We start from the raw sequence: 20,518 nt of genomic DNA on the forward strand, positions 1-20,518 counted from the left end.
GTATTGTTGGACTCAAGGGCCGCAATTTCTAAAGCCATGGCCTCTTTCCATCTAGGATCAGCTAGTGCCTCATGATAGGACTGTGGTTCTTTAACAGAAGAAATAGAGGCAAGAAAACTTTGATAGGAAGGAGAAAAATGAGAGTAATTAAGAAATTCAGAAATGGGATATAGACAATTATTAGATAGGGTGGAACAAGCATAATCCTTTGTCCAAATAGGTGGGATGGTGGAGCGGGAAGAACGTCGCGGACAATCAGGAACAGTAGGTACGAAAGGAGGGATAACAGGAGTATCAGAAATATCATCAGGTAAGGATGAATGAGAAGGAAAAATTGGTGGACTAGAACCAGTATCAGCAAAAGGGAAAATATCTTCATGAAAGACTACATCCCTAGAGACGAGCAGTTTCTTGGTATGAAGATTCAAAACTTTGTATCCCTTTTGGGTGTTAGAGTATCCAAGAAAAACACAAGGATTAGCTCGGGGAGAGAACTTATGTCCTAGTGGTAAAGAAGCTACGTAGCATAAGCAACCAAAGACACGGAGATGAATGTATGAAGGTGGGTTGCCCATTAGCAGTTCATAAGGAGTTTTATTGTGCAAAAGAGGACTAGGAGATCTATTAATGAGATATGTGGCGGTCAACACACACTCGCCCCAACAATGGATAGGAGATCTATTAATGAGATATGTGGCGGTCAACACACACTCGCCCCAACAATGGAGAAGAAGAGAAGCTTGGAAGCGTAAGGCACGAGCAATATCAAGAATATGTCTATGCTTGCGTTCTACAACCCCATTTTGTTGTGGGGTATAAGGACAAGAGCTTTGATGAACAATGCCAAGAGAAGAAAACAAATCTTGACACTCGGTTTTGAAGAAATCCAAGGCATTGTCTGTCCTAATAGCTTGAATCTGGCTGGAAAATTGATTTTGAACCAAGGCAAAAAAAGACTTGAGATGTCGAAGCACTTCTAATTTGGAGTGCATTAGATACACCCATGTGCCACGAGAAAAATCATCGACAATGGTCAGAAAATATCTCTCCCCATTCATAGTTGGGGTATTGAATGGCCCCCAAATATCCATGTGAAGTAAGTGAAAACAATGCAAAGATTTAGTATTACTATGCAAAGGAAATGGCAACCGTGCTTGCTTAGATTGCGGACAAATAGGGCAATGCGATAATGACAAATTATTGGGCAAAAAAGACAGCAAACGCATTTTCGAGCAAGACATATGACCAAGTCGTTTATGCCACAAAAAATCATTAACAGGAGTACTAGTAAGGACCTCTTTTTGCAACAGTATAGTATTACAGTGGGGAAGAAATGAACAAGAATTATTGGTAGAGTGACAGAGAGTCTTCAAGGAATGAGAAGCTTCAAGGTAATAAAGTCCATTTTTTTCTTTACCAATCCCCACAATCTTCCCACTTTTGAGGTCCTGAAAGAGGCAAAAATGAGGATAAAATGTGACAAGGCAGTTATGGGATTTTGTAAACTTAGATATGGACAAAAGATTGAATTGAAAATCTGGAATGTAGAGAACATTTTGAAGAGTAATGGAGGAAGACAAAGTCACTGAACCTATTTGATCAATAAGGGTAGTACTACCATTAGGCAACTTCACTGAGCTATTGGAATTAGGCAATGGCTTACGATTTTGCAACAAATTTAGATCTCCAACCATGTGTTCATTAGCACCGGTGTCAAGTATCCAAAGGGAAGATGGCTTAGAGACAGGAGATGAATACAAGTTACCTGCCATATTCACCACAGGTTCAGCACCTGTTTGAAGATTGTTGTTCCCCAATAGCTTCAATATTTCTGCATATTGTGCAGAAGTGAATACATGAGCAGAATTAAGAGCTGCATTATGAGTATCATGAGTAGGACCAGGAGTATTCAGAGGCAGAGGATGGGCTGCAACATTCTCGACCAAGTTCACATCAGCAACATTCCTATGTCCTCGACCATAACTTCGCCCAAAGCGTCTGTTCCCATTGCCTCTGCTCTGTCCTCGGTAGAGGCGATGCCACGGTGGATAACCAACAATCTTATAGCAATCTTCTTTCAAGTGTCCATTCAGATTACAATGATCGCATTTCATGCTATCTTTACGTTGGTCATCCATCCTGTTCTGATTTGAGTAAAACACGGTTGGTGAAGGGTCAACAATAGACAGTGATCGATGAGATTCTTCCTGAGAAACAATTGAGAAAGCTTGCCCAACTGTAGGCAGAGGCGACATCATCAGTATTTGACTTCGTATGGCAGCATAACTCTCGTTCAAGCCCATAAAAAACTGGAGTAATCGATGTTGTTGATCATGCTCAACGTATCTTTTAGCTGCTGCACATTCACAAGATGGCAAAATGACTAAGGAAGCCAATTCATCCCAAAGTTGTTTGAGCTTGCAAAAATATGCGGAAATAGTGCTTTGTCCTTGAACCAATCGTCCTATGTCCCGATGTAGGGCAAAAATACGAGAGCCATTAACCTTATCAAACTGCTCCTTCAAATCGAACCAGACAACAGAAGCTTCGGTCGCGTAAACAATTCCACCAAAAATTTCTCGAGAAACTGTATTCAGTATCCATGATAACACGAGAGCATTACATCTGTCCCATTGCAATACCAATGCGCTGCCGGCTTCAGGTTTCTTACACGTACCATCGATAAATCCGATCTTATTCTTAGCTTGCAAAGCTATCAACATAGCTCTGCTCCAGATGCCATAATTCTCAGTTCCTACCAAGTGATCATTGACTAGATTCATACCTGGAGTATCAGAGGGATGAATATACATCGGATCATTAAAGCTGGGCCCATTCGCCATTGTTGAACTTCAATCCAGTAGTGAAGCTACAGTGAAGCTGGAATTGACGTCGCGATTCAACAAAATTTCACGATCCAAAATAAAATCGAGAGCTTGGATCTGAATTTCCTTGCTCTGATACCATGTCAAAATACACGAAGGTAACCGTATTTGTATATAGAATTCTGAGTTTGTTACAATGAAGTGAATAGCTACTGTGCTTATTTATACTAAAACATCAACTAAGAAAGCGTGGGAATAAGAACAAAGCGTGTTTCCAAAACTAGTACTCAACACTTCAGGCCAAGAAACTCGAGCGTTTTTCACGTGTTTTTGGAATATCTTTATGTGAGTGGGCTTATGTTTTGAAATAAATACATATGTTTAAATCAATCATTCACAATAGGATTTTTTCTATTTGACCTTCGATTTGTTTTGTTATGCAAAGTATGTTTGTTTTCGTCACAAGTATGTTTATAAGTTTAAGAGCACAATTGTGATTCAAGTTAGAAATGCTAAATAAAATTTTCCGAAACACGATAAGTTTATGGCCCTGATGCAGTAAGTAATAATGATCAATATATGACATCATCCCTCAGATGAATTATATATATGAGTCTGATCAGTAACACCATGAAATATGAGATGAATTTATGTACTATAAGTATATGCACAAGTTTATGTGATGATTCTACCATTTTTAGTGAATTTTGAAATATATGTCTAAGTTTCTATTGCAACACATTATGCAATGTAATATTTGCAAATTTTGTATGTATATATAATTTATTTTGTAGTTCTTTGTTAGATCGATATTCACTTTCTGAGTATTTCACAAAATAATAACCACTTACACCCCCTCCCTAAATGATGATGAGGAGCAAGTCAAAGAAGAAGAGCAAGAGCACTTATGGTGATGGTGAAGCCATATTCTATCAAGAACATATTTTTAATTATGTTTTCATTCATTTTCACGTTGTACGCTTATACACTCTTTTGATTTCGACTGTATTGTGAAAACAATGATTTTATTATGATACAGACGTATTTTGACAAGGTTTGTATTACGAGCCTTGTTGTTTTACAAATTTTAATTATGAAACAAGGCACGTGTCAATACGCATCGATCTTGAGGCGTGCCAGTATCATATAAAATTCATGGAAAATTCAGGTCTCATGTGTATGTTTACACATGGTAAGAGAAATATACGTGTTCGTCCATATCATAACATGAAGTAATTTGAAGTAATTAATGTGAACGAGTTGATTAAAATGTATAAACTTTTGACGAAAAACGTGTTGCAAGCTAGCAGCAAAAATGTAAAAGATTGCGAGTTTTATTAGGAAGCAAGAAAACTAACTCATGACTCATGAGCATGAAGACCAAGAAAACGTTAGCAAAACGCCCCATTCCTCACACAACCAAAGTCGTGAATTTTTGTAAGCCGCTTTCGGTGTTTAAAGTTGATTGCTAGGTGTGGCTAGATAACACACATTTGTACGGTTTTGAGGCTTTGGTGAATTTTGGGTCACTTAGATATAATTCGAGAGTGCATTTATTTGAGCATATTCCTTCATTATTTAATTTGAGATTCCATTTATTTGAGCATATTCCTTCATTATTTCTTTTATTAAGAACTTGTTTCAATGTATATATTTACTAAGAGCTAGACATGATTGATAACTAAAATTTTGGCATTCAACATGCAAGTGGGTGGATCATATCAAGATATTATCGACCCAATTCATCTATTTTGAGTAATGTGGTGGATTGACCCGATGGATTAGCCATTTTTGTGTCTAATCTTAAGAGTTGTACCGACCCTCTATTTTGGTAGTGTTAAAATTCTCAATCTTATCCATCTATTTGATTTATACGACGAGATGAATCTAGTTCTCAATCTTATCCATCTATTTTATATGACGAAACAATTCTAACATATTCTAATTACTTCTGTAACTGTCAATGTCCTACACGTACACCAGCATCGAGACCTTTCACTAAATATTTTGGTACCTCGTTTTCTAAATGATGCCAAGGCACCTTTAACTTTCGGTGGTTGAAGACAAATTGTCCCATCAAAATGAGTCCGAACCTTCGAGCCTTAGCTGCCACATCCTTGTCCAAAGTACTTGATAATATCATGAATTATTTACCTCTTTTTTTTATATATTTTTGTATATTATACATGGCAAATTTCCGAACACGATTTTATTAGTCCTTTAGAACTTAATAAAACTGTTACATGGTCAGACCTCGAATTTGAATATTTACGAGACCAAAACATTAAAATAAAACTTCGAGAATTATTTTGGTTATTATTATACAAAGTTTTTGGACAAAAACTTGTGTGAGACGGTCTCACGGGTCGTATTTTGTGAGTCGGATCTCTTATTTGGGTCATCCATAAAAAAATATTACTTTTTATGCTAAGAATATTACTTTTTATTGTGAATATCGGTATGATTGACCTGTCTCATAGATAAAGATTCGTGAGACCGTCTCACAAGAGACCTACTCAAGTTTTTTACCTAATAAGTACAAGTCATGCATTATGCAATTTATTTAAAGACATTGGTACATTAATGGGTAATTATTAACATCAATTAATATTTATGCACCAATGTGGATATATAAATTATTAATTTTGGCTAGCATCTCAGCATGAAAATTCATTAGTATTAATCTCATTAATTCACATACCTTATTTTTAAAAAAATGACAAAAAAGCCAAATGGCTATATATATATATAATAATATATTATATACATATATATTCTTTTTGTTTTGTTCTGAAAAATAAATCCTTCCAAAAACAAATATTTTATTTAAAAATCCAAACGGCTGTTTCATGTAATTTAAAAAAAATTATATATGAAAAAACTATAATTTATTCACTATAAATACTAATCAATTTTTACAATTATATTAAATAATTATAATTTATAAGTTTAAAGAATGATAGCAAAGAGTCCAATTGGTTTTTCATTTTTTAATAATATTTTAATCTATATTGAAATTAAGTTATTTTTAAAATAATAATACTATTTATTGTAAGTTTTTAAACAAAATTAGAAAGATATTTAATTAATATAAATAAAAAAAGATGAATAAGTGGACATTGAGACCCATAAATAATGAAAGTTGATATTAAATGAATGTGAGTGTGTATTAATAATGAGAAAGTGTTAATATAATGATTATGTGGCTCGTGAACCCCATACTTTTTTGAAGAGATGGAAGGTTAATAACATAGATTAATGACTACGGATGCGGATGCCCTTATAATAGATTAATGGGATATATCCAAAATTAAAATCTGCATCGATCTTACAATATCAACCATCATAAAGATGGATTATTATTACAACTCATAATGAACTAGTCTCCACACGAGAGACTATCATGGATCCTTAACAACACAAACGAAAAGACAAATCAATATCTCACGCGAAAGAGAGATACGCATGCATACAAAACCCATAACCAAATCAAGACAAGAACTTGATTTATTATATTATATTCTTATAGGAGATCATTAAGGTTTTAACAAGGCCTGGTGCAGAAGCAACGGCGGCGGAATCCTCGGCAGTCTCCGCCGGGAAAGCCCTCGGTGTGGCAAACTGATGCGCAGTTGGTATCGCTCACGCAGGGTCCCTTGAAATGCACGCTTTGGGACTCGCAGAACCTCGCCTCTCCCACCATTGGCCCTATCCCTATTATGCAACGTTACATCAATTCGTTAGCAAAAAAATTGTCCTTTAAAGTTGGTCTATATAGTTTTTTCGTCTCGTGAAAAGTTGATCTTAATACAATATTTTGAAAATACATTTGGTCTGATCGATTCTAGCCGAAGAACATCAGCAATGATCGGTGTGGGATTTCGGTCACACACTTTTTGACGAGTTAAAAAGACTAAAAGTTTATATATGAAAACATCAAGTTATCGAAAGGAACGAGTTCTAAAAATTGCATAAACTTGAGATGAAAAATGAAAAAAGTGTTGCAAGTAGCAAAAATATACGATTAATGAGCTCAATCATTACTAGGCAAGAAAACTAACCCATGATCGTGACAAGCATGAACACCAAGAAAAAATTAGCAAAATGCCCCATTACTTACAAAACCAAAGTGGGGAAATTATTGTGAGCTGTTTGTGGAAATTTGAAGTGGGTTGCTAGGTGTGAGGATGGGTAAGATGCATTTATAAGGTTTTATGGGTGGGGTGGGGTGGGGTGCGGTGGAGATATTTGGAGAGTACATGCGTGTGGGCATATTACTCATTATTTCTTTTGCAGAAAATTTCTTTTATATATATATATATATATGAGCAATGATACCCTGCACACATCTTCCCTGCACACCTATGGGCGCCTGCCTACGTGGCACGCCCACAACCACACAAAATTTTTTGTTTTGTTTTTTTAAAAAAAGCTGACCAATCATGCACCGCCACGTAGGCGGTGCTCATGATACCCTGCACACCTGGTGTGCAGGGTAACAAATTCCTATATATATATATATATATATATATATATATATATATATATATATATATATATATATAGCAATTTTAGTTATTTTCCTACGTAATACTAATGTGTATAGTGTCACATCAATACTTTCGATGGAAAAATGACTAAAATTGTCAAAAATCAAATGGACATATGACTAGGACTTGAATTTGAAAAACAAATGACCAAAATTATAGTTATTAAATAAAAGTAATGTTTTTGACATAAAAAATAAAAATATTTATGGTTGAATCTTTTGTACATAAATCAATGTGTTTCAGAATTTTAACAAAATAGAGTCGTTTCATCCATTAAAATTCCAATGTTAAATTTTTTCCACTGATATCGAAATATCAAAATCTACTTAATTTTGTGAATGTTGCGTAAAATAAAAATAAAACCAATTTCATTCATACAAATCACACGTGTTAATTTTGTACAGTATATACCAAATTCAATTTATTTTTCATAATTAATAAAAAAAATATATCGTCTTTACAACTCCAATACCAAAATAAACTGATTTAAAATGTTTTAATAGTGCGGAAGCGATAAACATAAAGTAAGCCTTAAAACTTCTGGAATAACTCGAGATTTTCTACCATCCCCAAAATTGCTCTTACTCCTCTTCATCCGTTAGCTCTTCGTTCTTATCTGGGTGGGGAGGAAGTAAGGGGTGAATATTTTGGAAATACTCAGCAAGTGGGGGCCGTTTGAGACATGAAACAAAATATACATAAACTTGAATTCAAATTTTACATAGAATAACTTGAATAAGAACGAATATTCATACTTCATAATCATAACATGTCATCACATATCATACTTGTATAGCATACTTGTTTAGCACTGAAAGTCATCTCATTTTCATGGTTTCCTGATATTAGTCTCCTATATGTTAATCCTCTAAGGAGTGAGGCCATGTCCAATATGTTAATCCTCTATGGAGTGAGGCCGTACAACGGTTACCATCCCACCGTATAAGGGTCATAGTTCGGAAATCATTTCTCATATCCAATCGAATCCTAACAGTGCTTTGAACATAATAACTTGACAAATCTTGAAGAAAATATATCATGAACAATGAATTACGCTCGAACAAACTTTCAAAAACTGAAGGGAGATTCGTACACAAATTATAATTTCTTTAAACGCAAGCCCACTTTAAAGAATAAATGTGACAAACAAAAACTCACTTACGAAAGAATATATACATAACAAAAGCCCACTTACGAAGGAGTGAAAATTATAATATAGCAAAAACCCACTTACGCGCACTTACGAAGGAGAAGTGTGCAAATTATAGTATAACAAAAATCACTTACTTGAATAATTCGAAAAAAAAAAGAATTGGTGATGATAGGATTTCGAAACTGAGCCTGGATCTGGACTGCAGCAGAGTTTCGATACTCAACACACTAAGAGAGCAAAGTCTCTAAAATTCCTAGGGAGAACTATGGAGGAAATTTAAAAAATATGGAGGTGTGAATTTCTAATGACATTACTCTTCTATTTATAGGGTTGGCTGCTATCCTGATCGTGTATTATCCTCGTGTTTGAACTTTGAATCAAACTTTAAATCTAAGATAATTATCATATCAAATCTTAGATCTTTATCTGATATCAGTATAATATCAAATCTTATATCTTGGTTTATTTATCCCAAAATTAGGCTTATCATCAAAATATATATAACTCTAAAAAATTTATTTCAATTGAGGTACGACATCAAATATTATATATATATATATACACACACACATTCGTCTCTTTTTGTCCGCATTATATAAATATTTAATCCCTGAGGCCCAGCCCACTAATGGCCGCCATACAAATCACAAAAAGAGAGAATTGTTTCGTGGCGCGGCCCGCCTAAATTTTGACGCCTCTAATTCGGTTGGACTCTAGACGAAATATATACAATATATATGTATATATGTGTGTGTGTGTATATATATATATATATATATATATAGTATGCATATATAATATATATATGTATCTATATTTAAATATTATGTGTGTATATATTTTTAATTCTATGGCACAACATCATTGAACAGTAAATCTAATGAATTTTTTTTGTTACATATATAATTTATTGTATTAAGTCAAGCTTATCTCTACTCTAATTCTTTGATATGTCCCTTAACACAACCTCCATTTTACCACAAACATTAATCTCACACGCGTCTTATAATATGACAGTTGATAACATCACTTCTGAAATCGTCTATAATCTTGATAACTTCTATAAAATAAGTTTAAATTTCATTGTATATTTCTTTCAAAAGTGTCATGCGCGGACATCAGTATTATTCAACAATCACATAATCGTCAAAAAACAAGACTCGTAGTACAGTATAAACCAAAACCAGTCTATTTTGTAATTAACTCAAAATAATCTTGTATTTACAACGATAAATTCCCAAAACGAAATTAAATATGAGGAAACTTTTTACAACACAAATCAAAACTTAGGAAGAATACAATCGAGTAATCTTCATGTCTCGAAACTTCATGAATAACCCCAAAACACGTCTTCTTCATCCTCTTATACTTGATCTTCGTTCTTATCTGTTGACATTAGACTAAGGGGTGATTGATTGGAGAAATAATCAGTTAGTAGGGGCTGATCGAACACACCAAAACATATATGCATATAAACTCAGGATTTACCAAAGGTAGAATATACATACAGGCATAATTATGAAAGTGATATGTCGTGGGACATGTCACGACATGGGTCACAACGTGACATGACATGGTCAAAACTCGAAAAGAAGCACTAAAACATATAACAAATGAAACGTGAGGACTTATATAGCACTGAAATAAGGTGTGGTAACATATAACAGTTTTATACACATTATGATATTCCTCTAAAGAAAGGAGGAGAGTCAAAACCACCATTAAATAGTTGATTATTGGAAGTTAATATGGTGGTTAAAACCCTTCCAATTCAGGCCTTATTTTCGAATCCCTCCATGTTTGAATTGCTTGGTCAAAGTGTGCGATAAAAGGGTGGTTACAAATTTGCATGTTTCTCTAGCCTTTGATTTTTTATTTATTTATATTTTTATCGTGTAGATTTATTGTGCTCGAGTTCTCTGGCATACACGACTACAAAGTTTTCGAGTCATGCATGCAAGAAAAATGCAAGATTCTTGGTTTTCACAAAAAGTCATTCAAATAGTGAGTTCGGTAAGAAATTAAAATGGTAGTTGTACTTGTAACACAATTCTTTGAGGACATTAAAACTAATTTAATTGACATTAAAACTAAATGGTTCGAAATAATCTTCATGATCGACTGGTTGATTATGTTAGCACAAAACCACAAACGAGTTTTTCCCAAAAGAAGAATTGGCCAACTACATGATGAGGGTACTCGCGAGAGATTTGAATAGAACAACCGTGAAAAACAAATATATATATATTCTTGAACAACGATTTTTTTGATCAGTTACATGGAGATAAAAGTTTTTTAATTAGAACAAAGATTTCGAGGTCCAAGACGGATCATAGGCTTGAGCACGACTCGTGAACTCTTAACAATATTTCATGATATTTAAATATTTTTATATAGACAAAAACTTGTGTGAGACGGTCTCACATGTCGTATTTTGTGAGACGAATTATCTTTTATTTAGGTCATCCAGGGAAAAAAATATTACTTTTTATGTTTAGAGTATTACTTTTTATTGTGAATATCGATATGATTGACTCGTCTCACAGATAAAGATGTGTGAGATCGTCTCACACGAAACCTATTCTTTTATATAATAATAATATGTCGTTAGGGGGACATGGGCCTTAATTATCGTGATCTTATCAGCCATATATATAATATGATTCTTGCCACTATTTTTGAAAGGACAAAGTCCAACTATGTGTGCTCATTAATAATATATAGTTCCTATTTTCGAAGTCAACCTGAAGAACAAATATATTTTTCCAAAAATTACTATCGTTACAAGGACAAGTTTAGAAGATAAAGGCAAAGTAAACGATTTATAACATTCTAGATATTACGTTTTATGCAAGAAACTAATAAAAAAAACTTATTTTTATTTTTATTTTTTTAGGGAAACAGATAGAATTTGAAACGTTCAGCTTGTTATAACTATCGTATCATGTAAATGAAAAGGTGATTTATGTTGCATTTGAGTTATTAGAGGACTATATATTGGTTGTAATTCCATCAAATGATAATTATTTTATCAAAAATTATAGTTTGTGAAAATGATGTCATTTTTAAAAAAATTATACAACATCACAAACGATATACTATTCAATCGCTCTTTGAACATATATAATTATTATAACTTATCAATCTCTTTCAAATAATTGAACCTTTTGCAATCTTGAGAAATGAACATGTGATAGAGTAGGTATATTGTGAAACGGTCTCACGAATCTTTATTTGAGACTGATCAACCATACCGATATTCACAATAAAAAGTAATACTTTTAGCATAAAAAATAATACTTTTTCATGGATGACCAAAATAAAATATATGTCTCACAAAATAAGTACGTGATACTGTCTCACACAAGTTTTTGTCCCTATGATATTGGGTTTGATACCAGTTGTACCTCATGATTCGATCGTTTTTCAAGTTGAGACAATTGTATTTGAAGAAAATATGATTTAAGATTTTTAAACTCTCTACATCTAAAGCACACTTCTAGGAATGTAAATGAGTCGGGCCGAACAGTAGCTGGCTCGGGCTCGGCTCGTTCGGAAGTTATGACGCTCGGGCTCGGCTCGAGCTCGGCTCGCTAATGGCGGTTCGCTAATAGCGACGGGTTTTGAGTAAAAGCGTCGCTATTGGCGACGTTAGCGACGGTTATGCATAACGTCGCCTATCTAGATCGGCGACGTTTCACCGTCGTTATTTTAGCGACGGTATGTTAAACAATGGCGACGGATTTTATAAAACGTCGCTAATATCGCGACTGTTTGAACAAAAAATCATCGCTAATTGTTTTTTTTTTAAATGTTATAATTATTTAAATCTGAAATAAAAATATATTGTACTGTATAATCGAAAAAAAATTAACAAAATTTGAGAAATGTAATCATATTATTAATCTGCAAATAATAATACAAGTGTTTCATACAAAATGAATTAGCCATGTAGCGCTCCATCTCCTCCTGTGATGTTGATTTAAAATGAATCAAATTGAATTTTCTTAATGTAACGTTGATGAGAATAACGAAATTTAATAAACTTACGTGGAGCAGGCAGGATCGCGTGTCAACGAAAGATCCATCTGCATGTCAATGTGTGTGAACGTATAGCTCTCATGACGTTGGATCTCTGCCATGTTGTGCTCGCTAAAATAAATTCAATAATTGTAAAACATTAACATTTATAATTAATGAAATATATATTTTTTCCAAAGTACAATTCAATAAATGTCACGAACATCGTCGCTCGAATATTGAACCTCTTCTGTTTCACTTTCAGTTCAAATCAATTTCGTTGTCGTACATAACATTAACATCGACTAGATTTTGAGACGATAAAAGAAATTGAGTTGAGATGTCATGAGGTCCACTTTCGTTGTTTTGAAATGCATCGTTCGCATCAATTTGATTATGCTCAGTATTTGGCTCAACATCAGTGACATAAGCTCGCCTACGTAGAGTACTCACATGCATCCAATCTGATTCTGCTCTCTTCGTTGTTGGATAAGTCAAATACACAACTTGCGAGGCTTGCGTAGGAAAGACAAATGGTTCGTAGTATCCAAGACTCTTTTTTCGATTGACATCAACAATTTTGTACTTTTTATTAGGAAACACAAATGGTTTGTAATTTTGTCTAAATATGGTTTGTTTTGACATTTTTTTCGATTGTAAGGACAACGGATATATCTATGTAATAAACACTCAGGATGACTAAATGCAAATGTTACAAACGACTCTAAACGCGACAATTTATAGACAGTTTGCTAAAACCCTGAACCCTGAACCCTAAACCCCAAAACCGTTGCCATCAGCGACGGTTTTCTAAAACCGTCGCTTATATTCATCGGCGATGGTTTATTCATAACAGTCGCTATTATAGCGACGGTTTTATGTAAACAATCGCTATAATAGCGACGGGTTTTAATAAACCGTCGCTTAATTTAATATGCGACGGTTTTAATAAAGACCGTCGCTATATAGCGACGGTTTACCACTGATATTTCCGTTTTTTTCGCCCATCAACCACTTAAACGAGCCGAGCTCGAGCTCACGAGCCAGCTAAACGAGCCGAGCTCGAGCTCGAGCTCACGAACCTATTATCGAGCATGTTCACGAGCTAACGAGCCGAACATCATTAATCTCAAGCTCGGCTCAACAAAATTGTCGAGCCCAAAATAAGGCTCGGGCTCGGCTCGATAAGCTTAACGAACGAGCTCGAACGAGCTTTTTAACGAGACGAGATCCGAAAAGCTCGCGAACAGTTCGATTCATTTACATCCCTACACACTTCTGATTTTTCTTTTCTACAAATAAACATTATGTTTATTTAACAAAAACTACATTAACATTTGGCTCATGATTCATGCATAATATTGTAATAACAATTAATTTTGTGTATAGAGATTATATTAAAATTAAAAAGTCTATAGATGATTTTATCCAATAATTATTTAAAATAATCGTTTAAATATGATGATTTCATCAACTTTTAAATTTCTGATGTTTTATTTTTTTGTAATAATTTTTTTACTGTTAAATTTGAATAATATTGAGATACTATAAATTTACATTTTTTGTTTCAATATTGGACATTATATAGAATTATAAATGGGAATAATTTTGACTTATAAAAAACAAACTATGACACCCAATTTTAAACTATTATATTATAGTAAGTATCAAATAATATGAATGATAGAGTTATATAGACAAAACGCGTGCTCATTAAAGTAACGCTTTTTGGGAAAAATATCTACATTTTGCAAACTACGTGATTAATACAATATAATACAATTACGTATTCATCAATCACAAAAATATACGAACCTAATTTCACCACAAGTAGACGTTTAGTGAAGGGAATTAGCTTTTCAAGCAATAATATAAATTTTTTTTTGTGATATAATCTCACGAGTCTTTATATTTGAAGTGAAAAGTATATTTTTGGCATAAAAAATAATATTTTTCATTGGTCGAGTCAAGTAAAATACATGTCTCATAAAATTGACTCATGAGTTTTTGTGATCTAAAAATCATATTTTACTTGTGTACATAATATTTTTATATCAAATTCAGAAAAACCTCTTTTCATTATTATACAAAAACATCTATGAGACCGTCTCACAAGCCAATTTTATGAGACATATCTCCTACCCTAATGGACTCATAAAAAAGTATTGATTTTTATGCCTAAAGTATAGTATTTTACTCCAAGTATAGATCGAATCGATTCATCTAACGGAAATAGATGTATGAGACGTCCCTATTTGATTATATAACTTATAGGATTAGTTCAATGTATGCCATCAAACTTTAAAAATATTTTATTGAGATATTATTCAGAATATAGTTTATATTTATCCTCCATTTTGTGTTAAACAAACTCAACTTCACGCCTAAAATACTAAAATACGTGTCAAAGTTATTCACAAATGAAGTAAAATAACAAGAAATGAATTGTAAATATGAACTCCCCATTCAGAAAATACTAATATTTAATTGAAGGGTCTAGATTTGTAGGGTGATTTCAAAAGCAAAAACTTGTGTGAGACGATCTCACGAGTTATATTTTGTGAGACAGATCTCTTATTTGGGTCATCCATGAAAAAGTATTACTTTTTATGCTAAGAGTATTACTTTTTATTGCAGATATCGGTAGGGTTGATCCGTCTCACAGGTAAAGATTCGTGAGACCGTTTCACAAAAGATCTACTCAATTCCAAATGACTAAGTTTAGATTAGTTTTGAAAATGAAGTAAAAAATATATTTGATCGAACAACACAAGATATTTCAAATCTTCCTTATTTCTAATTTTCTGTCAAATTGATATTCATATGAGAGATTTGAAAAGTGAATTTTAAATCAAATTAATTCAAATTTTTGGATTCAAATGTAACATAATTCTTTATTTTATTTTTTTTACGTGAAAGCTCGACTATCTGTTTCATTCCCTTTTCAACTTTTGATCAACCCCAGGTGAGTAAAAATTGCGATCACTAAAATTTAAATCTAAGTTCTAGGAAGATGAGACAAAGTTTGTGGGACATAATGAAAGTTGGACACAATTAAAAATAGTTCAGTTGATATTTCAAAATCATCCTTTAATTCAAATTCATCAATTGCATTCGCGAAAAAGTTGTTTATTTATTTTCGTAACATTAATAATTATATCACCGTAATATGAATGTTTGTGGTTTTATTAAAAGTTATTACGACTCGAATATTTTAAATCGTACAACAGCTCAAACGCTAAAATTCGATCGTTATATCAGTAGAGACAATTATTACACTCCAACAATAACATATATTTAATATATAATATAAATAATCTTTTATGATGTCTTTAGATAAGTGGATTTATAAGGAAGATTTTTCAAAGATTAAAAGTGATAAATCCGAAAATATTGACACAAACGTAAATTTTCATTAAAAAATTGTTTGGAGAATAATATTGAAAATCTTACAAAACTAATAAAAGTCTCCCCGTCAAATTTGGGGCTAAATTAATTTTTCGTGAAAATTTTCAAATTAATTATAAAATGTAATATGCCAAAAAATAAAGAAAAATATTTTTACACACGGCTCGATCTTATCTTATAGTGAAGACAAAAGTTTTAACCAGCCTCGGTCCGACATCTGATTACCCGTCTTTTCTCCGTCAAATCTAACGGCCCACTGTGGAAGCTTCTATTGGTCAAATCTCACGCCGTTCGTTTAAAACGAAAAATCATTAAACCGCCATTTATTATTTATTATTATAATAAACATTGGACCTAGAGTTAATTTTGGGGTTATAATATAATTTTTTTAAAATTAAAAATACCCCAAAAAATTTGAAAAACTACTTCATCTTCGATTCTTCATCTAATCAAAACACATAATAAAACGGGTTTTTTTATAATTACTTCAAAAATAAAAAAAGTTGTTTCAAAAATATCACGAACATTAGAAGAGTTGCAAAAGTAGCAAAAGATATTGTGCATGCTATCGTCCAATTATTTTTTTGTTTGTTTTTTCAAATTAATAATTTTTTTATTTTAAAAATATTGACAGTTTATCTTTCAAAAAAATTGTACCATTTATAAAAATCTTTTATTTATTTTAATTGCTCTGATTTAGTTTTCGAAAAAAATAAAGAAAATATGTATTTATAGGTCTACTTATATTTTATTTTACGAGTAATATGATTAATAAAAAAAGATGATGCTGATGCTGATGATGATAAGATGCAACCGATAAAGATGTGAGTTCTGAAGTGTGGCAGGTGAGGAGTGAAGCTTAGAGGTATGCTAAGCAATGTTGGACGTGTTAAAGAAGTAGATATGAGTTAAGGAGTCTTTGAGGTTCTAAGGAACTAAGGATGAGCACATGGGTTGAAGATGTGCTAAGAAGTTAGGGATGCCGAAGGAGCTGGGGAGCTGAGGATATGTTAGTGAGCTAAGGATGAGTCGAGGAGCTAGGAGTTTGCTGAGGTGTTGTGGATATGATGAGGAGTGTGGAGTGTGCTACGGTTGGACACACTCTGGGTTCTTTCCTAACACTATGTTCATGATTTCAGGTTCTCCTTGTGTCAGGAACATTGGTACGGTTTGTCTTTAGGTCTCAGAAAAGAACCGTCTTATTTTAGTGAATATCAATCGGCGCCATTTGTGATAAATAATATTTATAAAGAGATTCCCGGTGAAATCTAATCTTTAAACAGATAGAGAGTAGATTGTTCAGGTTCTCCTTGTGTCAGGAACATTGGTACGGTTTGTCTTTAGGTCTCTGAAAAGAACCGTCTTATTTTACTGAATATCAATCGGCGCCATTTGTGATAAATAATATTTATAAAGAGAGTCCCGGTGAAATCTAATCTTTAAACAGATAGAGAGTAGATTGTAGATCTCTTACCCAAGCAATTACTAAACAGACTAATAAACACGCATAATTAAACTTGATAACAAAAATTAAAAAGCGGAAACCAAATCATTTAATAATCTTACAACTCAAAAAATATAACAATAATCCTAGTCTTAATCATTAATACAATCAAATCAAAAGCATAATCATGCACAAGAATACAAGAAACCAAATAAAACCTCCACTAAATCATTACCGAAATCCCAACTACTCTAGCTGATGTCCTAGTTGTTCACCGTCTAACCTAAGACATGCCCTGTGGAATGGAGATCCAATATGTAAACAAGAACATGAACGAAAATACCCAATACGAGAATGTACGAGTATATTAACTGATATAATGCATGTGAAATGCAATATACTTGGATATCAAGGATCAAGACAAGAATATCATGATCAGTCTAGAGACACCTAAGTGTGTAGTCTCTGATATATTCTAGGCATGTTTTGGCTCCTACACTCATCATCAAGACGTGGGCCTAATAAGTACAGAGTCATCAGAGCCCACAAGTCTCGTTGGACTCTGTAGCTCTTGATACCCAATCGTCCAGAATACAAAATAGGGCCGAACGGCCCTAAAAAACGAGGTATATATCAAAATATATCAGACCCGATGTGATATGTCATGCATAATGTGTCAAAACAATAAAACATGTATCATGCAACAGATAAATATGCAACATATAAGTGTGTATACTATGCTTAGATATCTCAGTCAGTACATCACATACCTTACTAAAACAATATGGCCGAAAGTTTATTTGTCTAAACCTAGACAATACCACCATATTGAAATTACTATCAAGCAAGATCCAGAATCATTAAATATGCTTCAAAATCCTTCCTAATAATTCTTGAATGTCTATGTAAAGCTTTAGAATTATGCCTACATATGTCGTCAGCCTGCTGATGACGTCTCGACCTTTGTTTCCCGTTCACCGACCCCTCCTCGAGTCTACACTAGCTCCAAAGCTTCTCGACACTAAACGACTCTAGAAACTGGCTAATAAAATTACGGTATATGGTAAGAACTCGAGAGACAGAAAATGAGGGAAGGGAAGTGTTGGAAACAAATGAAATCAACTTTTATTTATAGGCTGCATCCGACTAGTTCAGAAGATCTGAACTCAATCTTATCTACCATGTGTTATAATCTCATTCGTCTAGTTAGATTTCTCGAGATAATATAATCTGAAGTAGATTGGCTGATCTGTTTTAAATTCGATGGATCCCAATATGTTGGTCCTCAATTAATCAATCCCTTAATATTGCTTAATTAACAACTCTTTAATCATGTTTTAATTAGTACTTCATTCAATAAGTATTCAGGTAATCATATGGATGGTATAAAATGCAACCAAAGATGCACGGAAGTTTTTTAGAAATTACTACTTCTTCTTATCCTTTTCGGTAATTCATGAGGGTGGGTGGAAAAATGCATTGTTAGCTATAACTCGGAGTTTCAAGTCACTATCAAGGTCCTGGCTATAGAATTGCAATTATGAAGCATTGAATCTTTGATTTAGCTCGACTTGGGATGAGGATACTAGTGATACCCCACCATGCAAGTGAGCCTATTGCATGCTTCGGGCCACACAATGTGTCCATAACTAGATGGTAGGATCAAGCCCATCTTCAACCTGAAGAACTGGTCCACTAGCGTGGGTAGTTGAGAGGAGACCTTGTAGAGGAGCTAGAGGTGTGCTAAGGAGTTAGGATGTGGAAGGTGTGATACCCTTGTCCCACATCGAAAAAATCAAAGATTTAAAAATGAGTTTATAATGGCTTACAATGGACTTCTATAGCAACTTGGGTTAATCATTTTCGTAAAGCGAGGACGAATACGAAGTAGTTGCTATAGGGGCCCCTTGTGCAGTCGCGCAGGCGCGGGCCGAGCTCGGGGCGTGACAGAATGGTATCAGAGCCGGTCACCGGCATGGAACACCGAGAAATAAGTGCTATACATGGCAAAGTGCTACGTGCATGAGAGCCACCTCTTGGACCTGCGGGACAAAGTGCTGCATTACGGGAGCCACCTCTTGAACCTGTAGGAGCCTACCTCTAGATTCTCGGTGCTGGTGGATCGAGGGGTCAGGCCGCGACGAGGACGTCGCGTTCTGAAGGAGGGGTGATTGTGATACCCTTGTCCCACATCGAAAAAATCAAAGATTTAAAAATGAGTTTATAATGGCTTACAATAGGACTTCTATAGCAACTTGAGTTAATCATTTTCGTAAAGCGAGGACGAATATGAAGTAGTTGCTATAGGGGCCCCTTGTGCAGTCACGCAGGCGCGGGCCCGAGCTCGGGGCGTGACAGTCGACATCGGCGTTGTTTATCAATCACACAATTAAAAACAACAAGCCTTTCGTAGCACAGTGTAACCGAAACCAGTTTATAAATCATAACCTCCAATAAAATTGTCTTTACAATAACGAAATAAATAAGACGACAGAGTTTTAAATGCGGAAACGTAAACACTGAAATAAATTAACTTAAACTAGATTCCTTTAGCGTTCACCATCCCCAGAACTGTTCGGACTCCTCATCCTCGAGTTCTTCTTCGGGCTTATCTGAGAAGGGTTGTAAGAGGGGGTGAGTATTTTGGGAATACTCAGTAAATGGGGGAAAATCGAGCACAATAAAGACAACATGCATAAAATTTCGAACATAAAACATGAGTTCCATACGTACTTCGTAAACATGCATAATATTGACCCGGCACTGCGACTCATCTACTTTCTACGGTTTACTGACGTCAGTCCCTAATTTTTACTCCTCTAAGAGGGCGAGGCCGTATAGCGGTTATGTCCCCCACCGCGTAAGGGTACGTCGTGGTTGGGATTCCCACCCGTATACAGTCGACTCCTCACAGTGCATTTAAAATCGTATGACAATACAAGAAAGGAGTAGAAAGAAAATTGTACTCGACTATTTATTTTTCTTGTAAAAATCGAAAACATGTATGCATAAATTCGAGATTTTAAAGTTTAAAAATAGCCCACTTACAATGATTATTGATGCTAAAAACGTGGTGGCTAGGCTCGAAAATAGGGTCGTTTCTTGCTCCTTCTTCGGA

The 20,518-nt window shown here is 34.0% G+C and overlaps 1 protein-coding gene across 1 annotated transcript; it reads right to left on the bottom strand.

Moving 5' to 3' along the window:
• Positions 1 to 6,126: 6,126 nt before the first annotated feature.
• Positions 6,127 to 6,938, bottom strand: LOC140818715 (defensin Ec-AMP-D1-like). The gene is made up of 2 exons (XM_073178758.1): positions 6,887 to 6,938; positions 6,127 to 6,539 (listed from the first exon to the last, which is right to left on the bottom strand). Exons 1-2 carry the CDS (start codon positions 6,936 to 6,938, stop codon positions 6,370 to 6,372), a joined length of 222 nt encoding a protein of 73 aa, XP_073034859.1. The 3' UTR covers positions 6,127 to 6,369.
• Between the last annotated feature and the right edge of the window lie 13,580 nt (positions 6,939 to 20,518).

The sequence above is a fragment of the Primulina eburnea genome, chromosome 17 (genome assembly GCF_022965805.1).
Source record: "Primulina eburnea isolate SZY01 chromosome 17, ASM2296580v1, whole genome shotgun sequence".
Classification (NCBI taxonomy): domain Eukaryota; kingdom Viridiplantae; phylum Streptophyta; class Magnoliopsida; order Lamiales; family Gesneriaceae; genus Primulina; species Primulina eburnea.

Coding starts and splice junctions, on each gene's coding strand:
- LOC140818715 (XM_073178758.1), bottom strand. CDS start 6,938: ATGGGGCATTTTGCTAATTTTTTCTTGGTGTTCATGCTTGTCACGATC. Junction 6,540..6,886: donor CATGCTTGTCACGATCATGG/GTTAGTTTTCTT, acceptor GTTGCATAATAG/GGATAGGGCCAATGGTGGGA.